This window comes from Anarrhichthys ocellatus, unplaced genomic scaffold, assembly GCF_004355925.1.
Source record: "Anarrhichthys ocellatus isolate YVR2014 unplaced genomic scaffold, GSC_Weel_1.0 scaffold59, whole genome shotgun sequence".
Classification (NCBI taxonomy): Eukaryota; Metazoa; Chordata; class Actinopteri; order Perciformes; family Anarhichadidae; genus Anarrhichthys; species Anarrhichthys ocellatus.
This window is the reverse complement of record NW_022280089.1, coordinates 311,530-335,107: the sequence shown is the minus strand read 5'-3', so window position 1 is coordinate 335,107 and position 23,578 is coordinate 311,530. Positions and strand designations below refer to the sequence as shown.

The 23,578-nt window shown below is 42.5% G+C and overlaps 1 protein-coding gene across 5 annotated transcripts in view; it reads right to left on the bottom strand.

Annotated features, from left to right (window-relative positions):
- The window catches only part of igsf9bb (immunoglobulin superfamily, member 9Bb), a 106,797-nt gene that overhangs the window by 19,143 nt on the left and 64,076 nt on the right, over nt 1-23,578 (bottom strand). For 3 of the 5 annotated variants that reach the window (XM_031871637.1, XM_031871639.1, XM_031871641.1), the window contains exons 7-16: nt 23,032-23,177; nt 16,243-16,385; nt 15,894-16,034; nt 15,676-15,792; nt 15,038-15,188; nt 12,566-12,689; nt 10,442-10,617; nt 8,134-8,360; nt 5,897-5,981; nt 2,743-2,907 (exon numbers count right to left, since the gene is read on the bottom strand). In XM_031871637.1, coding sequence (XP_031727497.1) covers nt 2,743-2,907; nt 5,897-5,981; nt 8,134-8,360; nt 10,442-10,617; nt 12,566-12,689; nt 15,038-15,188; nt 15,676-15,792; nt 15,894-16,034; nt 16,243-16,385; nt 23,032-23,177 — 1,475 coding nt within the window. The remainder of the gene's footprint in view (nt 1-2,742; nt 2,908-5,896; nt 5,982-8,133; nt 8,361-10,441; nt 10,618-12,565; nt 12,690-15,037; nt 15,189-15,675; nt 15,793-15,893; nt 16,035-16,242; nt 16,386-23,031; nt 23,178-23,578) is intronic. The other 2 variants (XM_031871638.1, XM_031871640.1) reach the window with 1 other exon arrangement.

The following is a 23,578-nucleotide window of genomic DNA, read 5'->3' as shown; positions in this document are numbered from 1 at the left end:
GAGAGAGAGAGAGAGAGAGAGAGAGAGAGAGAGAGAGAGAGAGAGCGAGAGCCTGCGTGCGTGTGTGTAACTGGTTGCCATGGCGAGGACGCACCTGGAGTCTGAGTGCCAAAATATGGATACCGTGAGAGAGATAAGACTCTGGCAAACGCGCTGATGTGTTTTTTATGTTTGTGGTGTTGAAAATGTGAGCTCCAGAGCAATAGACAGAACTGGTACCGTCTGCTTTCTTTGAGAAATGAGTGGTCAGATTTAACATGGAGTCTAATGGAGCAGTCGGTTGGAGTTCATGTCGCTCTGCGGCTCTTTGAGCCAAATGTGTAAGTCCGTTGGATTCCATAGACACTTTACTGCGACCAGCACAACATTTCCAAGCTTTTTGGCCAAAATGGTGTATTAAGAGTAAAAATTGTGGGAGCTGGAGCAATTTGTTTGGAAAAATCACAGAATATTTTCCTGCTCTGCTCCACTCTGACGGTTATGCTCTCACTCTAGCTCTTAACGAGCCGTGCAATACACACCCATTATAAAATCTGAAACAGACCCAAAATTTTTCTGAAACTTAATCTGTGACTTCATGAAAACTGTGCTAGCTATCAAAATGTCCCTTTGGCTCAATAAAGTGCAGGGTTTTGTCTACGTTTTAAACTTTAAATCATGTTTCTATGTTAAGGTACGGCTAGTCAATATGGGCCCAAAGTTAAGTGTTTTTTTTAGCTCTCTTCACGCCAGATTCAAGTGAATGGGGCAATTTTGCCAACAGCGGCGTGAACAATACATCAAAACATGCGGCCTGATCGGGAATAGCGCGGAAACTATTTTTCGGAGAGATTTCGTTTTCCCGAAAATCCCGGAAAACCCCGAAAAACGGAGCAAAATTTCTCCATTCACTTGAATGGGGTTGCGGCGTGAAGAGAGCTAAAAAAACACTTAACTTTGGGCCCATATTGACTAGCCGTACATTAACGTAGAAACATGATTCAAAGTTTAAAACGTAGACAAAACGCTGCACTTTATTGAGCCAAAGGGACATTTTGATAGCTAGCACAGTTTTCATGAAGTCACAGATTAAGTTTCAGGAAAATTTTGGGTCTGTTTCAGATTTTATAATGGGTGTGTATTGCACGGCTCGTTAAGAGCTAGAGTGAGAGCATAACCGTCAGAGTGGAGCAGAGCAGGAAAATATTCTGTGATTTTTCCAAACAAATTGCTCCAGCTCCCACAATGTTTACTCTTTATACACCATTTTTGGCCAAAAAGCTTGCAAATGTTGTGCTGTCGCACACAGATGTCTGTGGAATCCAACGGACTTACACATTTGGCTCAAAGAGCCGCAGAGCGACATGAACTCCAACCAACTGCTCCATTAGACTCCATGTTAAATCTGACCACTCATTTCTCAAAGAAAGCAGACGGTACCAGTTTTGCATATTGCGCTGGAGCTCACATTTTTGACCACAAACATAAAAAACACATCTCCGCGTTTGCCAGAGTCTTATCTCTCTCACGGTATCCATATTTTATTGATTAGTCTCATGGTTTTGGTATGAAGGGCATATGTTTGACAGGTAGTTTTGTTGAAAATCACTCGTTACTCTCTCTCTTAATTAGCCTCTAACACACAGGTGCTCCAATCACCAACATGCACCCAAGCACACAGGTGTTTATATGAGCTCATTAGTGATGTTGATAAACACACAGAGGCACTGAGACACACACACACACACACACACACTCCTCTCCCTCTATCTCTCTGTCTGTCTCTCTCTCTCTGTGTGTGTCTCTCTCTCATACAGTCATTCAGGTCTTGGAGACTTTTAGAGGACTCCTGTCTGCCTGTCTCACTCACTCACTCACTCACTCACTCAGTCCATCTAACGGTCTGTCTGCCTGTCTCACTCACTCACTCAGTCCATCTAACGGTCTGTCTGCCTGTCTCTCTCTCCCACCCACTCAGTCCATCTAACGGTCTGTCTGCCTGTCTCTCTCTCCCACCCACTCAGTCCATCTAACGGTCTGTCTGCCTGTCTCACTCACTCTGTCTCTCTCTCCTCTCTGTCTATTTTTCTGTCTGTCTCTCTCTCTCCCTCTCTGTCGCTCTCTATCATACAGTCATTTAGGTCTTAGATATTTTTAGAGGACTTTTCCCCTCTCACCCCCCCCCTCCCCCCATTTCAAATTAAAAGCCCCACAGAATGAATTCTAACTGGAATGCTTGTGATGAAGCCTCTCATTTTAGTGTCAAACATTATGATTCTGTCTCCTCTCCCCCTCTCTCACCCACCCAGTCCCACCCTTTCAAAATAAAAGCCCCACAAATACAAGATTCAATCCAAGAGTATGAATCTAAAATGCAGAAAAGAGAGTAGCGCTATCTCAATTGAACCTGAACGACACTACCGGTAACATTGGCGTGTATATATATTGCGATTTCTTCGGGCAGTAGAAGCCACACTGTCAAAATTTCTTTAGGAATTTTCTAGTTATTATTATTAAGCCCGCAGGATTACAGTCAGTGTGCTTTGGCACAGGCAGTTTTACTGCCTTTGTGCTACAAAGCCACACTGAATATATATTGCATTTCTGCCAATAGATCCTCCTGAATTCTACACACTGTTCCTTTAATGTATTCTGTACAATATGAAATAATCTTCTCATCTCGTGCCATATTTTATAAGTTCCCAAAACATTGACTTAGTGATATTGGAGACAGCTATTAATGACCGTGACTTCCTCCCTCACCTCTTTTCCTCTTAAGCTTCCTCCTGCGCTGCTTGTTGACGAAGCAGGCCGCCATCGTACTGAACAGGACAGCTGCTGCCAGGAAACAGATGGTGGCCACGATGCCAGCCACCACAGGCCGCGCCAGTCCACGTTCCTCCACCATCTCCGGAGGAGGGAAGAAGTCTGTGGGGTGAGGAGGGAAGAGGGAAGAGTCAGGGACGCTGAGCTGGTGGAAGTCACAGTGTAGCATCAAAATGAAAAGGATGTCAAAATAAAGGACGTGACAGTTTGCAGTTGGGACATGGTGTGTGGGCAGAGACGTGGTCTACCTGGAGGTAGAAGGGAAATGGACAGTTGAATGGAGGAGCGAGCAAAGAGAGTAAAAGAAACAAATGATAAACTTTAAGTTAACTCACTAGACTTCTGATATGGCACTGCTCAAGATTAATGCTAAAGTCAACATTCATATCCAGGCTCTGAAAGCGGGGCTGATATTTACGGTGAGATTACCACGCAGAAATAAGAGCACGCTGTCCTTTGCGAGAACACACTGTGCTCTGATTAAGCAGCTATTTAATTATATGAGAAACTGAATCAGAATTTTCTGACTTTAATTTGGGGGGGGGGGGGGGGTAAAGGAAAGAGACACCTCGTGCAAAATACTTTTTCAGTTCCTGCAGAGGAGCCTTTGAAGTGAAAGGAAAAGCCGTTTCCAATGAGATTGAAGTATGCAGGAGCTGACCTTTACTGCATATTGTAATGTGTTACATGCCATGATGACTAAGCAGAATGTAAACTGTTTTCCCCTTGCAGTGTATAAAGCTGTGGAGGCTACATGTGCACTGCATTATCTTTGGATTGTGTTCTGCTTGGAATAATGCTTTGTGTCAGATCACATTAATTACCAAGTTTAAAATTCTTAAATGCTTTAAATTCTACTATTCTGCAGGAAAAAAATCCAGAATCTATGAATATTCTAACACGTTTCACTGCTGGACACAAGATGTCTCTTACTTCACTGAAAGGTCCATTCTCAACAGTGCTGGCAAGTAACTAAGTACATTTAATCAAGTCCTGTATTTGTAGTTACTTTGCAGATTCATATCAGTGAATACAATATATAATAAATGAATACATTATGTTGTACTATTATTGGTTAAGAGTTTATTGATTGGAGGGGGAAAGTCACAAGCTACGCAGCAGTGTGTAAAGCAACTAAAGTGATGAACACATGAATGCATCACCTACAGTATGATCTCATTTATTTATTCTCAAATGGGCCATTCTGTATAATAATGAGCAGGTGTAGTTTTGGCACATAATGTTTTGATTTTAAATGTACATTTACTTCACTGAAATGTTGAATGAATGATTTCAGCTGTAACACAACGTTCTCACACTCTGCTGTTGCTTTTATTTATTTGTTATGACACGGCCATACATGACAAATGAACATGAAGGCTGGCTTGCACTTGTTAATAATAATGAACAGAATAAAGCTATTATTACTGGTTTGTTTTAATGCTGCGTCAACGTAAACTGAAGGGAAATAGGATGTAATGAATGTACAGAATATCATAAATCAACCATAGCCATAATAATCCTAATAATTCAGAGAAGCTGATACCTGGCTATTATTATCCACATACTGTCTGTGGGAAAGGAGACAGTGGATGGGATGCTTACAGACGTAAGTCTCTTACATTGGTTTCCTTCACTGAGTAATAGCTTGTCAACCTGGACATGAACTTTGAATTATGATTCAAACTTAAAGTGATCATGGTGTCACTGAGAGATGTTCTTGAATATTTATGACATAAACCATCTCAGTGTGTAGAACCATTTAGATCAATTTATTCAAAGTGCTGCAGCTTAAGATTTCCCAAACAAGCTGTAGCATATTTATAACAGGGATGCTTATTTATTGAATATTAATCAGATGACGATTTTGGCTTTCCCAAATTAACAGAACACGATCAACTGCGATATTGCCGTTCAAAATGCGTGCTCCGCTTCTAGAAATCTTCGCTGCATATCAAATCGAGCGCTTCCTAAACCAACAGCCAGCAGCGCAACATGAAAGTGTACATGACAGTTTAGCTAAAATGTGGAAGTGCAATAAAAATGTTTTGTGCCCTAAAATCAATGAATAATCGAGATCTCAATATTGATAAGAAATAATTGCATTTATCATTTTGGCAATAATCCTGCAGCCTTACATTCTAGAGCTGTCTTTCTTCTCAGTTCAACACGGCAGAGTTGTGCACTATCAATATTCTTACGGTAATGAAAACCCAGCCAGAGCAACTTTAAGTCCCGCTGTAGAGCAACCAACTCCTCACTTATTAATGCTGGAGCTGTTTTAGTGGCCGACATGCTAATGAATCGCTCAGTGACGACCAGCGGGGATTATGTGTCAAGCTTTGTTTTAGTGGTTCATGTGCTGCAGTGAAGCATGATACAGCAAAATGCAAAGTGTTGCACCGTTCATGAAATAACTACTGATCAGCTAGAGAACACCTTTCACCTTCAGTAAGAGAGGGTGCATCCACATCATGTATGGAGTATGATGCTGATTGACGATATGCACAGGAAAAAAAGCAGTCAAATTACTACTTTTAAGCCTTTGATCACCACTGAGCGTAGCTCTACACATGTACCAGTAGGGGGCAGCAGAGTGCATCCAGAGATCCGTGAGCATATCCAGTCTATAAACGCTACCAACAGCTGCTCTTCCCAAATGATGTGTACCCAGTGACCTCTGCAGGGGAGTGACATCACATTTTGACGGGTTTCGTTTCAGACTTTAAGCGTTGCGACCAAGAAAAGTCTGGCTTTGATGAATCTTTTCTTTTCAGCACAAAGCCGCCTGATTCAATCCATGGGAGACAGGCAGAGCGATGATGTCATACTTTTCAGGAAGGTACAAAAGAAGTGTGCATGTAAAGAGAGCTTACATTTAATAGTGCTGAGTGGGCAAAATGTAAAGTTGGGAGCTGCTGCGTGTGCAATACATCTGCAGCCTCTCCTCGGCTCAACTCATTAAGATCACCCCAGGTTACAGATGCAGCTTGCCGCCAGAGGTTGTTGGTTTGAGTCCCGTTTGAGCACTGAAAAGCTCCTCTGAACTTCTCGGGGCTGAGAGTCAAGTGTGTGCACTGTGTGGGCTCACCTGTGCTGGACACTCCTACTATGTTGCTGGGCTCGCTCATGGTGTTGTCCATGACGGCCATGACGCGGAACTCGTACCACGCCTCCTAGGAGCAGGAGAGCAGAGAGAGAGAGCTACGTTCAGAAGGTCAAACTCGTGTCTGGTGTCTGTCGGGCTGCATGATTCTGTTTGTGTCTCCAGAGACCAGCCAGCTGAGTCACAGAGCCTTTGTGGATATGAATAGTTACCTTTCAGTGTTCAACAGATTCCAAAACCCATCATTGTTCCTGCAGTTTATAAATAGCACAATGGAAACTAGAAGTCATGCATTCAGATTAAGATTTTTTTTTTTTTTTATTAAAGGGGCACTCCGCTAATTTTACAAACTCTTATGACTTCTTAAGCAAAACAAAATCACACTCCTGATGTCATAATGATGTCGTCAGGGTGATCTTGGATCGACATTTTTACTTTGCAAGGCTTGTGTTATTCCCATAGTTGTGAAACATAATATAATTTTTACGGTGCATTATAATCACTGTTATAATCCATTATAATGTGATTATAGGTTACTCTCAGTCATCATTGTTTGCTCTAAGGGAAAAAAAGAACATCTAAGATGTCAGTGAGCAATAATGAAGTATCATGATACTTATAACTTCTTAAATAATGCTTTATAATGTGCTATCTATGAGTGCTTATAACACATTATGTTTATAATGCATTATAGACGTGGGCGTCATAAAAAATGTTTTCAAAAAGAAAAAATATGTTAATGCCAAATTAAGAGAAGTTTGGATGATAAAGTTTACTGATTTTATTCAGACAGCAGAATGATGTAAACCGTAATAAACAGAAGCTTCATGTTAAAATCAATATCATATCATGAGGTTGTGCTGTGATCAGACCAATATTCATAAGGAGGAGCAAGTACTAAGAATCTCAATAACGTGGATATCATAATGGATCGATAACGTGGCTGAAGATGGATAAATCACCTGTGACTCAGTCATGATGAAAAGACATTAAACCTCCATTTCATTTCCTCGGTGGCTGCCTGTGCTCTCCACAGAGCAGGGTCAGCTGTGGAGCTGGCAGAGATTCAGTTCTTGCTCAAAGACACCTCAGCAGGGGTGCAACACCTGCTTTGCTGTACTGTTGACGTAACGCCCACAAACCAACGGATAAACATGCCGTGGACTAAGCTGTCAGCTCAACTGTTTCCTGCACAGTCAGGAAGAAGATTGAGGATGTGGGGAAGCGGGTCCTACCAAACAGAGCAGTCCCCTCCCTGGTCAATTCACCTCACAGTAAAAAATGTGCAGCAAAAAGAGTTATGCAAGCGAGGTGCATTGTGTGTGTGTGTGTGTGTGTGGTGAGAGAGCTGGAGAGAGGTGTGTGTGGGTGTTTGCTGTGCAGTGGAAGGATCTGCATGGAGCTGACAGCGGCAGTTAGATTGAAGAAAAGAAGCTCAAACGTGTCACGGCAGGAGAATTAGCCGACACGCGCGAAGATGTGGAATGCTTAAAAATAAGTATTGTGTCAGTAAAATTCACCGTCCTCTTCATACGGACTATTACATTGTATCGAAACTTCACGTTTCGGTTGCTAGTCTGTCTTCTCGCTCAGTAGAAGCTAGTGGCAGACCTGCAGAGGTAAAAGCACACGTGTGCATTCTGGACGTTCGACATAACATATAATAACCAGAAATGGCACAAATTAAAACCCACAGAGGTGGTCAGAAAGTGTGCACACCTGCATTGTTACTATGACAACCAAGGTGGATGTGGCAGAATCTGATCTGGGTAATCTAGAGCAGTATTTCAAAAAACAAATCTTTGCCTCAAGTCTGAACATAGCAGCCTCAGTGTTGGGATTTGTTCAGGTAAGCTATTAAATAAAGTTTTTTTCTGCGCTGTGAAACGGAGCAGAAAAAGGTAGAAGGGGGCTAGGCTGTGGAAGCCTCTGGTGGGTGATGGGGAACTGGATTCTTAAAGCTGGTGTCTTAAAGCTGCATTCTTTCTAATGGCCAACAGGGGGCGACTCCTCCAGTTGCAAAAAGACGTCTGATTGTATCAAACACTATGAAAACATCCCCCTATATGCCATATACATATATATATATGTATATGTGCAAATTTGAATGGCATATTTAACCCTCCACTACGTCCCAGACACTTCTTTAGCGTGGAACTGGTCAGATGCAGGTTTTCTATAACACTGTGTGTGAGGTCTACAGTTCGGGTCCTGTCTTTTACCTGGATCAGGTCTCGGGCGAGCAAGTCCGTCTCCCCAGCAGGAATGCTGTCGTCCAAGACCTCCCATCGCTCCCCGAGGCGAAACTCCATGACGTAATGCTGGATAGGTGCTGTATGATTGGCAGGCGGGATCCAGGTGAGCAGGACTCCCTGCTGCGTGCGATTGGCTGTGAGGCACCGTGGTGGGGTAAGCAGCACCAATGGTTCAGGGGTACTTATAGGAAATACTGGAAGAGCACATACGGGTTGGGAATGTGTGTGTGAGTCACTCAGTTATATATTCAGTGAGCAGTTCCACCAGTGAATCAGCCCCCCTTTACATTTTGACACTGTTTCAGAGCATTACTTCACATGACTTCCTCAGGTCCTCATTTACTAATTCAGGTGGTCAACAGTTGATGGTATCCAACATTGAGCTACTCGTTTTTTTCTTTTGCCTCAGTAACAATAACAGTGTCAATAGATGTGTTGTTGCATGTGACTTGAAAATGTTTTTTTTAAAGGAGAGAACAAGCAGCCCCCGGCTGAATGCTTTGTCGTCTTCGACATAGAAGGTGATGCAGCCTGAATGGTTACCCCAATGTTCAGCATGTCACTTATCTTTAAGTAATAATCTGTGACAGCTTCATTTATACTTAATAAATGTCCCTTTCATCGCTGCCAGGAGAAATGGTGCTGTAGAATGAATGATTCAACCACAGCCTAGTTTAGGCTTTGTCTTTGTGGTTCTGATAATCTGGTTTTTCCTGTAAAAAGAAGTCTTAAATGCACAGAAAATATGTGAATTTAAGTTATATGTTGTATTTCTGTACACTTATATATGTTTGAACTGTTGATTTCAGATTAAGACATCTTGGCTGTTATCTGGTTAAGAGATTCTTTCTCTGCACTCTGGTGTTTGCACTTTTTAGACAGAGATGATTTGTTGGAAGAAGAAACACCTCTTTGTTGTTTTTGATGATCAAAAAAACAAGGAGTGTGCTGTGTCTTTTTGCTGTTTCAGGGTTCGACTCAACTTTTAAAAGTAGCAACCAGGCATCAGTGTTTGGTTGCCGAAACTGAAAATATGGCTGCCGTTTTTAGTCACCTTATATTTTGAGTGATTACTATGCAGTTATACGTCAGCTTAATAATAATAATGTGACGCGTGTACATGTCATATGTATGTATACGTCCGTCCAGCTCAAAGATGCCGGGATAGTTCACCTCCCAACGATTTCACAAATGTTGTTTTTTGTTCAGGTTCATCTGATTCTTTGTCAGCTGAATCAATTTGCACATACGTAAATAATTGGTTGCCAATAGCAACCAGGTAACTGTTACTGTCGAGCTCTGTGTTTGTATAAGACCATCACATCGGACATCACCTTCATTTCAGACAGGCAGTGAGCAAGTCGCTCAGCAGTTGTGGTGTAAATGGCCAAACAATAATTATAATGTCACTTTATTGGGTGATGTCCAGTAATCCACCAGTAATATCTTAATAATATGATTTGAACTGCTCAATTTTTGTATTACTTACATGTTTTTAGCCTTTTCTCGGACTGACTGGCTTAAACAACATCCTCATTTTTCTATTGTTTTTGTGATGTTTGGTACAGTCACATCCTGTTCTATCAACAAATATAGGCCTGCAGTTTAATACATAGAAAACAGTTGCAATTTATATCCCAACATTGGTCAGAAAAATTGCATCTTTATACTTTTTTAATAATTTAGCCTAACAATATTACTTTTCATTAGGGCCAGAAAATAATATGTTCATTAATGAATTATCACTATTATTGTTTATGACTGAATGGAAGCTCATAAAACATCAGCACGATCCTCTCCAGCTGAGACGTGAAACACGACCAGCACTCACACGGAGAGGGTGTTGTTTGGATTTCCCCGAGCGGAGGCGTGAAACATTTATTTGTCAGACCTCATTTACAGCAGAGAACTCTCTCAAACCGTTGCTCTACACACTGGAGCGCTAACCTTTTCTGGAATGATATCCAGGAATGTCTCTTGAGCTGGCTTACTTTTCTATTAATACATTAACCAGAGCACTTTCCATAGTTCTTTCAACATTGTTCCTACTTCTTTAGAGACAAATTCTTCATTTGAAAATGTTAGAATACAAATGAGAATAGATCTTTACGATCCTTGGTGATCTAGGAAATTTTAATTTTTCACAAAAAGATAAGAAATGTTTAGTCTCAAGTAAGTAAGTAGACTTTCTGCTCATTCGACGTGCCTAACTTGCCAAAGCCATTTCATTATAGGATCCCTTTTGTCACAGTGGAGCAGCAGTGAGTACACTCACCTGGTGTGTTCACAGTGACAACCTCGCTGAAAGGGCCTGTGCCAAGCTTGTTTTGGGCTAAGATGCTGAATTGGTATGTTGTCTCTGGCTCCAAGCCGGGCACCACCATCCAGTCGTGGCCTCCAGGCACGGGTATGGAAAGCCAGTCGTGTGGACCTAAACGCTCCCTCTTCAGCCTGGACAGGAGTCAGGATGAGAGGAGGTGAGCGGAGACATTTTGAGAGATCACTTTTCTCAGCACCATTATCATCACACAGTTTTGCTCGTCACGATGTAACATAATGTGACGTCATTTCTGCAACAGTTCTAGTTCCATCATTGATCCAACATCATATATTTTTGTTCACTTCATTCACAACGTGACTTCCACTTGATGGTAATAAAGCCCATGCTGCGCTCAGCTTTGCGGGTTTGCCCATGCCATACATTCAGCTGCACCTCATCACCAGATAAAGCATTAAACTTACACATGCAACACTCATACTCTAAACACCTAGTGCTATAGTAAAGCACTTCCTTTATACTGTATGTATCACCTAGTGAGATAGTGTTTTCACCAACATAGCTAATGTAGCACTGTGAAGTGCACACAGTTCAATATATGAATTAAAAGGGACATATCATAAAAAAACACACTTTTTCAGGTCTTGTGCACGTGTGTGAAATAAGACAACTCTCTAAAAGAGACAGACGCTAAAACGGAGCGTTTCAGTCAGATTGAATTCAGGTATATTCAGACAGACACTATGAGCCAAATGTTGTGTTTTTTGAAGATTAAAGAATGTAATAATGTTCTAGCAGAAATATCACAGCACTGTGATGAACCTGAAAATGAGCATGAGATGTCCCCTTCAAAGCATCAATAAAAGGGGAGGATTTTTCTGCCCCAGAGTTCCTTAATATGACGTATCTGGTAAAGTTTTGTTCCCTCCTTGATACTTTATTTGGCTGGAAGATTTTAAAACAGGATGTGGAAAACTACTCATCATCCCTAGCATGAACATGATGCTGAAGTTAAAATGCACTTCTTTAACCGATGGCAGGGTTTCAGGGGGAAGAACCACCTGAGAAATGTCACTGAGATGGATGCAGCCCAAAGCTGCTCCACTCGCATCACTCACTGATGTTTGCTGTCAGTCTGAATATTATTAATTAAAGCTGCTGTCTGCTTTTCTCTATATTTGTGCTGCTCTGCGGTTCCCTCGCTGTTTTAATAAAGCATGACGGGAGTTGGGTTTTTTATAGTTGATGCTGTGGTTCAGGACATCCCAATTTAAAAAAGGACACTATTCCCTGCATGTTGGTGTCCTGCATCGTGTTTGGGAAGCTTAAGGAGGAGACTTGCACGAACACTTCAGAGGGCTGAGCTGTTTAGTCAATGCTATATCTCTCTAGCAGAGATATAGCATTAGCAGATAGTGACAGAGAAGACACTGAGAATGCATCTAACTCCTGAGTTCCAGAACCAACTAACCATTTTTACAAAGTCTGCAGCACATATTACTGGCAGCAGTTACTGCTATCACAATTACATATAATAAATATACATTAACTTCATACCAATTACCGCATTCGTCAACGCTCTTGTCGAGGAGTTTGTTAGTATAAAATCAACCTGCGCATCCCACTGAAAATGCATACAAGTCGGCAGCAATGAAAAATCCCATGGACCTTTAAATGAGCATTCTAGACTTACTTTGTTTTATTGATTAGAACGACATCAGGTTTGTGTCCATTCTCCTTTCTTTTGCAGTGGTGGAATGTAAGTACATTTACTCAAGCACTGTTACTTACTGTCATTGCTGAAATCTCAAGTCAATAAGTAAATGCAACATTTAAACCCAGGCCCTTTCCCCCAGTCAAGCAGCAGAGAAGCAGCAGCAGCGGCAGCAGCAGCAGCAGCAGCACAGAGAATTTTGGGTCATGTTCAGTTTAGTTGCAACCAACAAATTTCAAGATCAGAGCTGAAAGACTCACTCACACATCTGGATCCCCCGTGTATTTCCATCTCTACGTTCTCACAACTGTTCTGAACACAACCCTGGAAAAAGACGTTTTCAGAAACAACAGAGGAAGTACCGGAAGAAGAAAAAGCAGGAAGCAAAGCATGCTGGGATGACTCACACATGGCCATACCAGACTGAGAATGTCTGCTGGAAGCCTCCGTCGTAGCCCACCTCCCAGGACACATTGGCCCAGGTAGAGGGCGCCGCCACGTGGATGCTGGTGGGGGCGTGGGGGCTTGTGCCTGCAGGGAGGGAGAGAGCGGCGAGAGAGGTGTTGTTAAAAGGCCACATTAGTCACTGAGTAGCCTCGCTGTTAGACACTACATTCATTTGGAATGTCAAATGGTTCACTGTGAGCTGGACCAGGTAATGTGTTTTCAAGCAGCCAGCCAATGTAACATCCAACTGTGAGAAAGAAACATTTTTGGTTTCGCATGAATAATGTAATCTTGAGTCCAAAATGACTTTTTTTGTACTTGTGACATGTCAAACGTAGATAATGTGAGTAACGGTGCTTTGACTGATTTCTCCAGGAAGAATTCCCGATATGCATTTTTGCTAATTTCCGATCCCATTGTTTAGGTCCTGTACTGGAGCCAAAGCAACAGGAAACCAATCAGGAGCCAGTTCAATACACTCATTGTTTTGCTCTGATTTGACTGGCTCTCGTCCACACAGCACATTAATGGTCAGCAAGGGACAGAGATGGACAACAGGACAGGCAAGGTCAATGACTGCCACACACATTCAAATATTTTAGGAATCCAGCATTTCAAAACAAATTTGGGGGCAAAATCATTTTACTCCCAGAGAGTGTGCAGTGTGTCTTGTGGTTGAGAGGATGATGCATTCAACTACATAGTATCAATGCTATCTACACAGACAAGCATCTGAACAACACTGCTAATTCATTGGTTGATGCAATTTGCTGTTTGTCTGTTACTTGTTTCTTTTGTGTTGAATTTCTTATGTTGTTTTTAGTTTTTAGTTTTTAAATCTGTTATATGTTCTTTTATGCAAAACTTTGTTGCTTGGCCAGGACTCAATCGGAAAACAAAAGGTTAAATGAAACTAAATAATAAGTCTGTTCCAAACAGCTTTAGTCAAGGAGACATAAAGTATCCACCTCGGAGCAGCTTCTGGTGAACACAATCAATAAACTCCTCCTCACCTTCACCCGCAGACCTGAATGCTTTGCATGCAACCACTGCGGCTGCACCAGTGTATGTGTAGTACCTGCTAGGATTATCACACCGTTCATTGTGACAGTTAAAGCCCCCCAGCAGAGCATACAGACACCTGTTAAAGGATTCGTTGGGGAAATGTGCTTATTCACTTTCTTTTTAAGAGTAAAATGAGAATATTAGTAGAACGCATATATTAGTGGATTAAATATGAAGCTGGAGCCAGGAGTCCATTAGCTTAGCTATAAATGAACGCCAAGTGGGTTGGTAGGCCCATCAGTCTTGGGGCTCGTAGTACTTTTAGGTTTACACGGGAGGAAGACGAGCTTGGGCCTTAGGGCCGGCAACCAGCTGTGACGTCAAGAGAAGTCCTGAGGGAAAGATAGCCGTATCTGCTCAAGTGTATTAATCCAATGTCATCTGTTTGGACTTGTCTAAGGTGTGCAGTGAAACTTGTCTGGGTAAACGGTCAGAGCAGAATCGTGGGAGAAAGGAGGGGGGAGACCAAGACTGGGGAGGCAGGATAAAGTATAAAGTATAAAGTAATGTACATTTCTATTGTGCGATTAGTTGACTCCGGACAGCTCGGTTTACTTGTATACTTTGTGATGCAAATAAATCTGTGTGAACTGAAGAAAATCCAATCTCTCTTGTGTTCTGTGGGTGTTCGTTACTGAGTTCCTCATAGTGAGATCCTGTGGTGTCTCACCACGAGTCAGATAGAGAACAGTTACTGAGCTAGCCGTTAGGTATTGAGTTTTACCACAAGTCATAAAGTCAAAGAAGCTGAGCATCATCAACGGGGAAAAACCCCCACAACACCTCTAATGACATATTCAGGCCACAAGCCATGTCCCGTGCAAAGTGATATTATTTTACCATCACCACTCATAGCAGGCGATTCAGAAACAAGGGCTACGGGTGTAGAAATTAAACTTTAGCCTTGTTCTAATACTTTCTCTATAACCCCGCCTCCTGTGTCAGAGCACTCTTGAGTGGGCTCTTCAGAGGAGGAAGAGTCAAGGAGTTGACAGGATGAGTCTTCCAGATTCAACTCAATAGATCTCTCAAGAGGACGGTCAGCATGAGCCAAGAGGGACCCTCAAAGCCAACTCACTTGTGTGCTGATGTGAACTGTATCAAATGTTCGCAAAACACCTCTCCCAAAATAGCAATTGTCCAATCATAGCTTAGCGACCGTAACTACTCACAGCAGGCCTGTCAACAGAGCGTTATGTTCCCCAAACATATTGGTTAATCTTCATCCTAAAAGCCTTGGCTCTTGTAAATGAAACATGTTTGCCTTCGTATGCAAGCTAAGTATACTATATAGGTTCTGAAGAAATATATGTAGGTTTCTACCCGTAAACGTATGTTTGTGTGAATTTGTGTCCATGTCGGGGTACCTATGACTTGGACGTGCGTGCTGGCAGTGATGCTTGTGGCAACGTTGGTGGCGACACACTCCCACTCCCCGTGGTCCTCCTTTGTGAGTGACTTGAACTGTAGGCTGCCTCGGGGCAGAACATTGTGCTTGCTTTTGCTGGGCTTCCCTACCTGCAGTCCGACCCAGCCAAAGAAACACAGAGTCAGCCAAGGGGAGAAAGAGAGGGACGGAGAGAGAACACACACTTCTACATGCACATACAGCAGGGATAGTTTGAGATATCTATCTGCAATTTTACATATACAACAACATTGATTTCAATATCTAACTTAAGTATCAAATTACACAGAATGGTGGATTTCACAAGTGGGAGGTAAAAACAATAGCTAATCATACTGTAGTCAGTGAGCGAGATTAAACATGCCTCATAATCAAGCTGAGAGAATCTAATAATTTCGCTTGATTGCATATTTTATAGACGTCATTAAAATGTGATTAAAAATGCTACAATGACATACAGTAGTTTGAGTAATTAAAATCAGGCAATTTACTACAGGCACAGGTTTCAGACGGGAAGACTTCTCAATGGAGAACCCTTGTTTACAAGTCTTGTTTACATGTAGGCAGGTGCGGTGTAGAGTGCGCAGGGTGTCTTACCTTCCTCCATGTGATGTTGGGAAAGGGGTCTCCCTCCGCCTCACAGGGGATGACCAATTCTCTCCCAGCCTCCTGCCTGTACTCCCCTCCAGGAACCACTGAGAATTTGGGAGGGTCCTACTCGGGGGGAGCAGCCAAAACAGGTGAGTAAAAAACGGGTGAGTTGTGATGCCTCCTGGATGCATTTAAATGCACTGGCTATGGGACTGTGGGCGTACCTTTAGCACCAGGGGAGCGGGAGGGGACCATCCCATGGAACCCAGGGCGTTGTAAGGCATGCAGGTATAGGTGCCGAGAGAGTCCTCCGTCACCTCTGCCACACGGATGCTCCCATCGTCCATTTGGCTCCAACCAGGGTACTGTGGATGCAGAAGTCATGGACCATGTGTAAGGAAGGGTCATGTTTTGTTAAAGGCCGATGATAAGTCAAATAAGAGACTGAGGAGCACACTGAAACCAAAAGGGTTTGAAGTGAAAAATGGAATCCCTTGGAGCTTCCACTGAAGAAATGCCGCACTTGTTTGAGGCGGGGTAAAGTGAGCGGAACCCCATGCTGCACCGGCTCACCCTATCGATTCGGAGAGGGAGGCCATCTTTCTTCCACTTAACCAAAGTTACGGGGGGATTGGCATCTACGGGACAGCGGATGAAGCCGGGCAGACTGATGGCCACGTAGATGACGGATGGCATGTTTACAACACGGGCAGGATCTGGTGAAAAACAAGAGAAAAAAAACACCTCTTTTGAAAAGAGGGAAACCCGGTGCTGCTGATTGTAAGAGCTACGTAGAGAAGATTGGGAAATCAATGTTAATATGGAGCACAGCTGGGCTGAGAGCAACATTTGTACGTGTTTACAGAGAATATTTTGTTAAACATTGAACACCCATTACACACACAGCTTTGTGTACATGATGACACATAGAATACATTTTACAGGATCAAATCCCACTACAACCTGCTCTCATGTATGTGTGCTACACTGACTTCTACCCCCATCCCTCTACTTCCTGGACAAAACAGGGAAAAAGTTGTTTAATAAGACATGTAAGTTTAGTAAGTTTTTAGTGATACAGGAAAAAAGTTGTATTAAGAATATGGTATTAATGGCAGCCAGATGGAATGGAAATGAATGAGTGAATCCACAACAGTTAGTAGCCTATTCTGACGGCCTTCACTCAGGTGATTCTCTTTGCAGCCTTCTGAAAGCAGCAGGTATCTGTTCCTCATCCACAAGATTAAACAGCAACTTTTTATATTCCCAGACTGCATGTAAAACAGTCAAATCAAATTAAACCTTAAAAAATTATTTCAGAAATAAGAAAAATTATAAAACATGCACTCAGCTAGACCCCATTTTTAATTATACTTTCATTTTATCTCCAGTACGCTGGTATTTAACTGCAGATGGTTATTGTATGGGTCATTGGTATAACAAATACAAATTGCACAGTTAGTAGGATTCAATAGAAATAGAGTCATCATCTGAATTATTATTGTTCATACATTACAGTCTGCAAACAAGTGGTAGACCTAAAAAAAAACTGTTAAAATTGAGAATGTAAAAAAAAATATCTTAATTTTAAAGTTGGTAATCCTGAGAAATGAGTACATGGGCAGAATGCGATCAGGTAGACAGGTGGCCCGTCCAGTTATTATATTATATTATTATAAAATAAATCGACTAAGTTATTACAGTCCTGGGACAGAAACAGATACCAGATTTTTTTTCTCCTTTTTTTGTCAAAGCATTTGATTCATTCATTGCTCTCAGGATGTGAGGAGAATTTCAACAAAGATATCTGAAATGCTTTTGAAGAAGATCACCAACCTTGCCTTTAAGTAACCAAATGACAATGGCATAAGATACTGTAGAAACTTAAACTTAAATTCTCTAAAGTTTCAGTTATAGACAGTTTAATAAAAATCACATTACATCTCACCTGACCAGCCTCCCCTCAATCAGTCCCATCGTATCAGCGCTTAAGCGTTTGAGTTTTATTACTTTATCTGCTCGACATTAGTGGCCATCCTTTCATGTCTCCCCCTCTGTACTTTAAGTCTGAAATAATTGGGATTCTATATGGTCGAGCTAAATACCCTTTGGGCGAAGACGGGCACACGCAAGAAAAAAAAAAGGGAGACCATCTGGCTGAAGGAAAGGGGCTAAGAGGAGGAAAGGGGGAGGGGGGGGGCTTCTCCTTTCTAAATCCTAGATTCTGAAGAGGGGAGAGAACAGCGTGGTTCCCAAATGAGGTCAAGGAGGAGAGCTTCAAAGTAGGCAGTGGGTGATAAGGAGGAGAAATGGTGTGAGTGAGAGGAGGAGGAGGAGGAGGAGGAGGAGAAGTGGTGAGCGCTATCGGCGGAGCGATAGAGGAGTGGACGAGCAAGGCTGAGCACCAGCGTGGGAAAGAGGACAGGTGAGAGAGAGAGAGAGAGAGAAATGTGACTGGATGACGTAAGGTGGAGAGGAGCCGGCGGAGGAGAGAGGAGGATGAGGCGGCGTGACTGTGAACGCGATGAAGCCGGCGGAAAAAAAGGCATTCATCCTGCATTATAAAAAGGAGAGTAGATGAGGGAGTGAGCGAGTGACTGTGTGACATGATGAGATGGAGGGATTGAAACACGGCGACGGATCGATTGACCGCACTGTTGCCAGAACAACTTTGCTCTACAGCTGCTGTCCTCTGAAGTCCTAACCACCGCCGGCCCCCACGCCAGCGCTCGGCCACAAAGATGCCCAGAGGAGCACCGCCACCGGCACCACAGACAAGAATATCAGCCAAGTTTCTAAATATAGCCCTCAGACGGCGCTATCGCTCACGACACGCCGGTTTCCCTACTGCAGGATGCTTTGGGGGAAGTTATTCACTGGCGAGAAAGATGGAGACTGTGGGAGAGAAAGATTTAAACAGGAGTGGTGGGGGGGGCATAAAACAAATGGGGGAAGAGCGAATGTTGAGGATTGAGAGGAAGGGATAAAGAGAGAACAAAAGGAAAAAAGATGAGAGTAAGAGGAGAGAATGGGACGGAGAGCGCAGTCTGCAGGCTGACGGAGAAAAGTCCCTGGTCTTACAGCAATGATGTAATCCCCCCTCACTTCCCCCTCCCTCTCACTACTGGTGTTGCCCGCCTCTGTTCGTCACACTCACACACACCCTCACACACACTTGTCATGATCTAATGTACAGCCATCAAAGAAGGCAGGAGAGCGATGGAATGCAAAATGTCTGTTGCCTTGACTACTGCTGCTGGCCGGTCACCGGTCGACGAGGCCAAACAATCTCAACACTCGTCCTGCCTCCGCCTGGCCGCAGATGCTTTTCCAAAGTGACAGATTCACCGCAATCCAGGAGCTCCCAGTGACGGATAGACTGAGAGGGTGTTGTACAGGAGGAGGGAACAAGGAGGCGGCAACCCATGATGAAGACACAGGGTGGGGTGGGGTAGAGATGTGTCGGTGTGCATGTGAATACATATGCATAAATGAGTATAAATGAGACATGAAGAGAGTAAGGACGGGGAGGCAGAGGAGAGAGAGTAGGAGGGAGAGGCAGGACGCAAGCAGGAAAAAATAGAAGAGTTGATTTGAGAGAGCAAATGGGTGTTTGGACGGGATTGGCTGAGAGGTGGAGCAGAGTTCGCCTGGAGACTGGTGGAGTGTCCAAATCCATTCCACAGGGCAGAGGACGCTTTTTTTTTTGGACATGCAGCCTTACAGCAGAATTGGTCATTTGACACTCCTACTGCTGGCCAGAAACTTACAATTATGGACAAGCCTTTGCCTAAAACTGGTCATCAAACATCATACTCTTGAGCTATATTCTGAAACTCTAAAGTTTCCATGACACCACTAGCAGAGCGCTATTTGATTCTGCATCGTTACAGTAGCCAATATTGCTGAATCTGAATATTTTAAATGTACAGTAGCTTCCAGCTCAACATGGAAAACGCCCTGCCGATGATATAGAGGAAGAAGAAGTTTTAGAAGTGAGGCTCTACATGTACGAGCTGAGTGCTGCTGGTGAAGGAGAGACGCAGGCTCATCCCCGCATCCCAATGGGAGCCTTGTGTCTGTATTAAAAGCTTTGAAATCGGATGCAAAATTAGTTGACACCAGTTCTTGTGATGTCGCGAGATCACGCGAGAATCGCTTGATCATATATCACACGAAGATCCAGCTTTAAGTAATGTGTTTGTGTCCGGTGGGCTGGAGCACGGACGGAGAGGTTAGCGTCGATGTTGCGACAGATTCAGAGCTGGAGAGTATTTCTTCATTGAAAGAAGAGTAAAGAACAACACTGCAGGCTTTTCTTCATCGGAAAGATAATCTTGCTCTTCTCACGACTGGCTCCGATAAGAGTTTGATTGACAGATCGTTCATCCAATCACCTGCCACGTATTTTTTGAAAGTTCCCGGCAGTTTCTAATGGCGACTTCTCAGATGGTTCTGTGTAACAAACCGTCTGGCAGGGTCAGGTTAGAGAGTCATCAACATGTTTCATTATTCATAAAAGACTAAGTCTAAAATACCATCAGGAACACCTAGTAAACTACATTACTGTTGGGCCAGTTACTGACAAACTTTCAAGCTATTTTGTGGAAATAGTCATGATGGATGTAGAAAGTGTAAAACAACAGATGAAGAAGTCTTAAATGCTTCGTGTATCCTACTTTCTTCAACAGGAGCCTTGTGATGCTGCAACACAGTTATTATTGGACCTGTCTACACTTATTGTGAAGTCTAACTTTTTTATGTTTGATGCCAGGTTTTCTAAACGAGTCCAGTGGCCAGGCATGGGAGGCAGGCTGCACGACGTCGTGCTAACGATGCCCTGGGAACAATTATACCTATAATAATAATCAAGAGAAGTCTCAATGCCAATCCACACAGAGAGCGATTAAGAGTAGCGAGGAGTCAGCTGGCAGTCAATAGCAAACAATAAAAAATGTTCCAAAATATGATGCAGTTTGCTGTAGCAGAATACGAGATAAGCCGTGGACAGACACAGAGGTGCACAGTCAGTCACCCACAATGGGACAAAAAGGTTGAATATACACGTCTATCTATTCTAAATAATTACGCAGATTATTTTTTCAAAAGATAGCACATTTAAACCTTCCTCGTCACTTAAAGGTGCAATTCCAAAATTCAGAGCATATCTACAATTTAGGGATTGCCTCCTCACGGCTCTGAACTGAACCGGCGGTTAGCAGCTAACGGTGTACTATCTGACGGGATGGCGTTATCAGCGGTAGACGCCGTATGAGCGCAGAGCAGAATGGTGGTGATTAGGTAGGACATGCACACTGGCCCGGGGCAGTTATGTCAAAAAAGCGTGACTTCATTCTCTGCTTAGTTAAACATCACTCCACTATATCTTTACATATAAACCCAGTTACTTGATTAATGCTCTGGATTTCAAAACTAGCACCGTTAATATTTATAAATAAAGCAAACTCATGTAAAAGTCCATCTACGTTTGAACTCAACACATCCATCCAAGAACTACACTTCTACTTGTTCTCATAGAAATGCTGTTAATGGAGAACAAATAGAATCCAGTGTGTATTCGTTTACCTGTACCTGGGCGGCTGAACCAAGTTCGTCCAGTTGTGTTGTTGCATTGTGCACAAGCGCCCCATTTACAGCTTCCATCGCCGCGATAACAATTTATAAAGATTTGTGTTTTAGGGGTAAATATTTCCAACGTGTCCCTTACATTACGATTCAACAAAGTTTTTTGTCTTGCAAAAATTTGCCATCTCTAGTAATGAGCAAAACTGGTTTAGTTTTTTTCTTTTAATGTCCAATATTATCAAATGTAGCAATCCACACTCACTCTGAGGAATCAGAGGTATGGGAATCAAAGGAACCCTGTGTTCTCCCCCCCCCGGAGTGCATATTGGAGCATCATCTCCACAGGAAGTTGTTTAAATCACACAAATCTGTTCCACTGTAGGCATACATTTATTCTCCGCTGTAAGGGGCGGGGTGAAGTTTATTAGCCATGAAATAAAACAAAGCAGTATACTCCTCGTGGTGCCCACTTGAAAGCTATTTTAATCCAGAAAATGTCTGCTATCAGTCAGCCTGGTGAAGTCAGTTTGGCCTGCCGCCGTCCTTTCAGCTGCTGACGGACAGACGTATGACGACACAGCTTCAAAGTGTATCAACAACACAAAATACGTTTTGACAATAACAGATATATTGACCTGTCAATAAAAGTATTATCCTAAAAATATTGAGCAGAGCTGCATTTTATGTTCATTGTAGCCACTTCTAAATCTACATGCATTTCAAATAAGTATACAAATATTATTGTTTGTATTGATAAAATAGTTGAGAATAGAACATAACATTAATTGAGTGATTGTAAACGGTCCGCCCATAGGGTTCTACTGAATACACATTTCTATGTTTTCTGTTTGACTGTGTTCTCTGTGTGCTGTGTATTCATGACTATTGACTTACTGCCTGTTTACTGAGTGTTTATGAGTCTGATGAAGCACTATGTGAAATCCTCAGTCACTTTCTTTTCCACAGTGTATTTGCTTAAAGTCCCTGATGTAGTATTTCCCTAACCAGCTTTAAGAGTGACGGAATGCTTTATGAAGCCACAAACTTGTAGTTGGAATCCTTTAGCTTGTTTCACATCACACAAATCTATATCTGGCTTTCTCTCCGTCCTTTTCTTGCTTGTTCGAAGTGGGCCGGGGCTCAGTTGGAAATAAGGTGATGTCTCGTGCTCGTCGTCAATAGTTGACGTCAGTGCTGAAAAATCAATTCCCTAAATAAAATAGTTTTGTTTAAGAATTTATGATGTAGCCTACAGTTTGTCAAAATAAAATGAACTTCAATGAAATGGTCAATTCGATTTTTTCATGGGAAAATTAATCGTTTCAAATTCTGTAAAATAGTTGATAGAAGAATCAATAGAAAATACGTGGCAGCCCTAGTGATGTCACAATCTTCCTCTCACCAATCGGCATTTAGCAACATTTTAATAAGAATAATCCGATGACAGTTGGTTTGGTCAGTGTCAATCAAATGTGATCAAACGTGTGTCAACCGCTTAATAAATAACATCTAAAGATGTGTTTAGATTGTTGCCTATTTGTTTTTTTACATTCAATGTTGATGATTTGAAGCCAGGTCTCCATGTTCTTGCAGTGGACATGCTCTGCCATGTTCCTTTCCAGTGAACCTCCAGCATGATTAGCCCTTGGATTGTAATAGTACAGAGTTGAGGTGGCCGTGGCTTTGACCCAAATACACAGAAAGGACAAAGAGAAGACGGAGGGACCCTTGCAATGAATCAGGACACACTCCAGAGATCAGCACAAAGACACTCACATTGCACTGTTAGGTAGGCAGAGGCAGTCGGTGGTTGGCCCAGGCTGTTGCTGGGAGCACAGGTGTATTTGCCATCATCCTCCGGCTTGACTTGGGCAATGATGAGGGAACCGTCAATGAGAATACTGACTCTGCGCTTTAGGTCACTGTGAGAAAGAATAGAAATGTTTAGGTTGGGATCAAAGTGTATTTGAGCTGACATCATTTCATCTTGAAGAATTCAGTGTGGAGAAGAAAAAAACAAAGCCAGGTATTTAGCAAACATAGGTTGTATTACAAAATAAGATGCGTATGCACAAACTGTAAAACATATTTGTTGAGAATAATTATGGACAGATGCGAGGGTCCTGGGACAGAGGATGTTTGTGTACAGATTGTCCCTCTGAGGCATTTGGTTTTATTAATTTTGAGCTATACAAAATAAAATGAAATGAATCTGAACCTGTGGGACCAGGCAGACATCTTTCACCAAGATCATCATATTGTTGTCACTGGGCACTCCACTGAAACACCACAGTAGCCTCTATTGTACTATATATATATATAT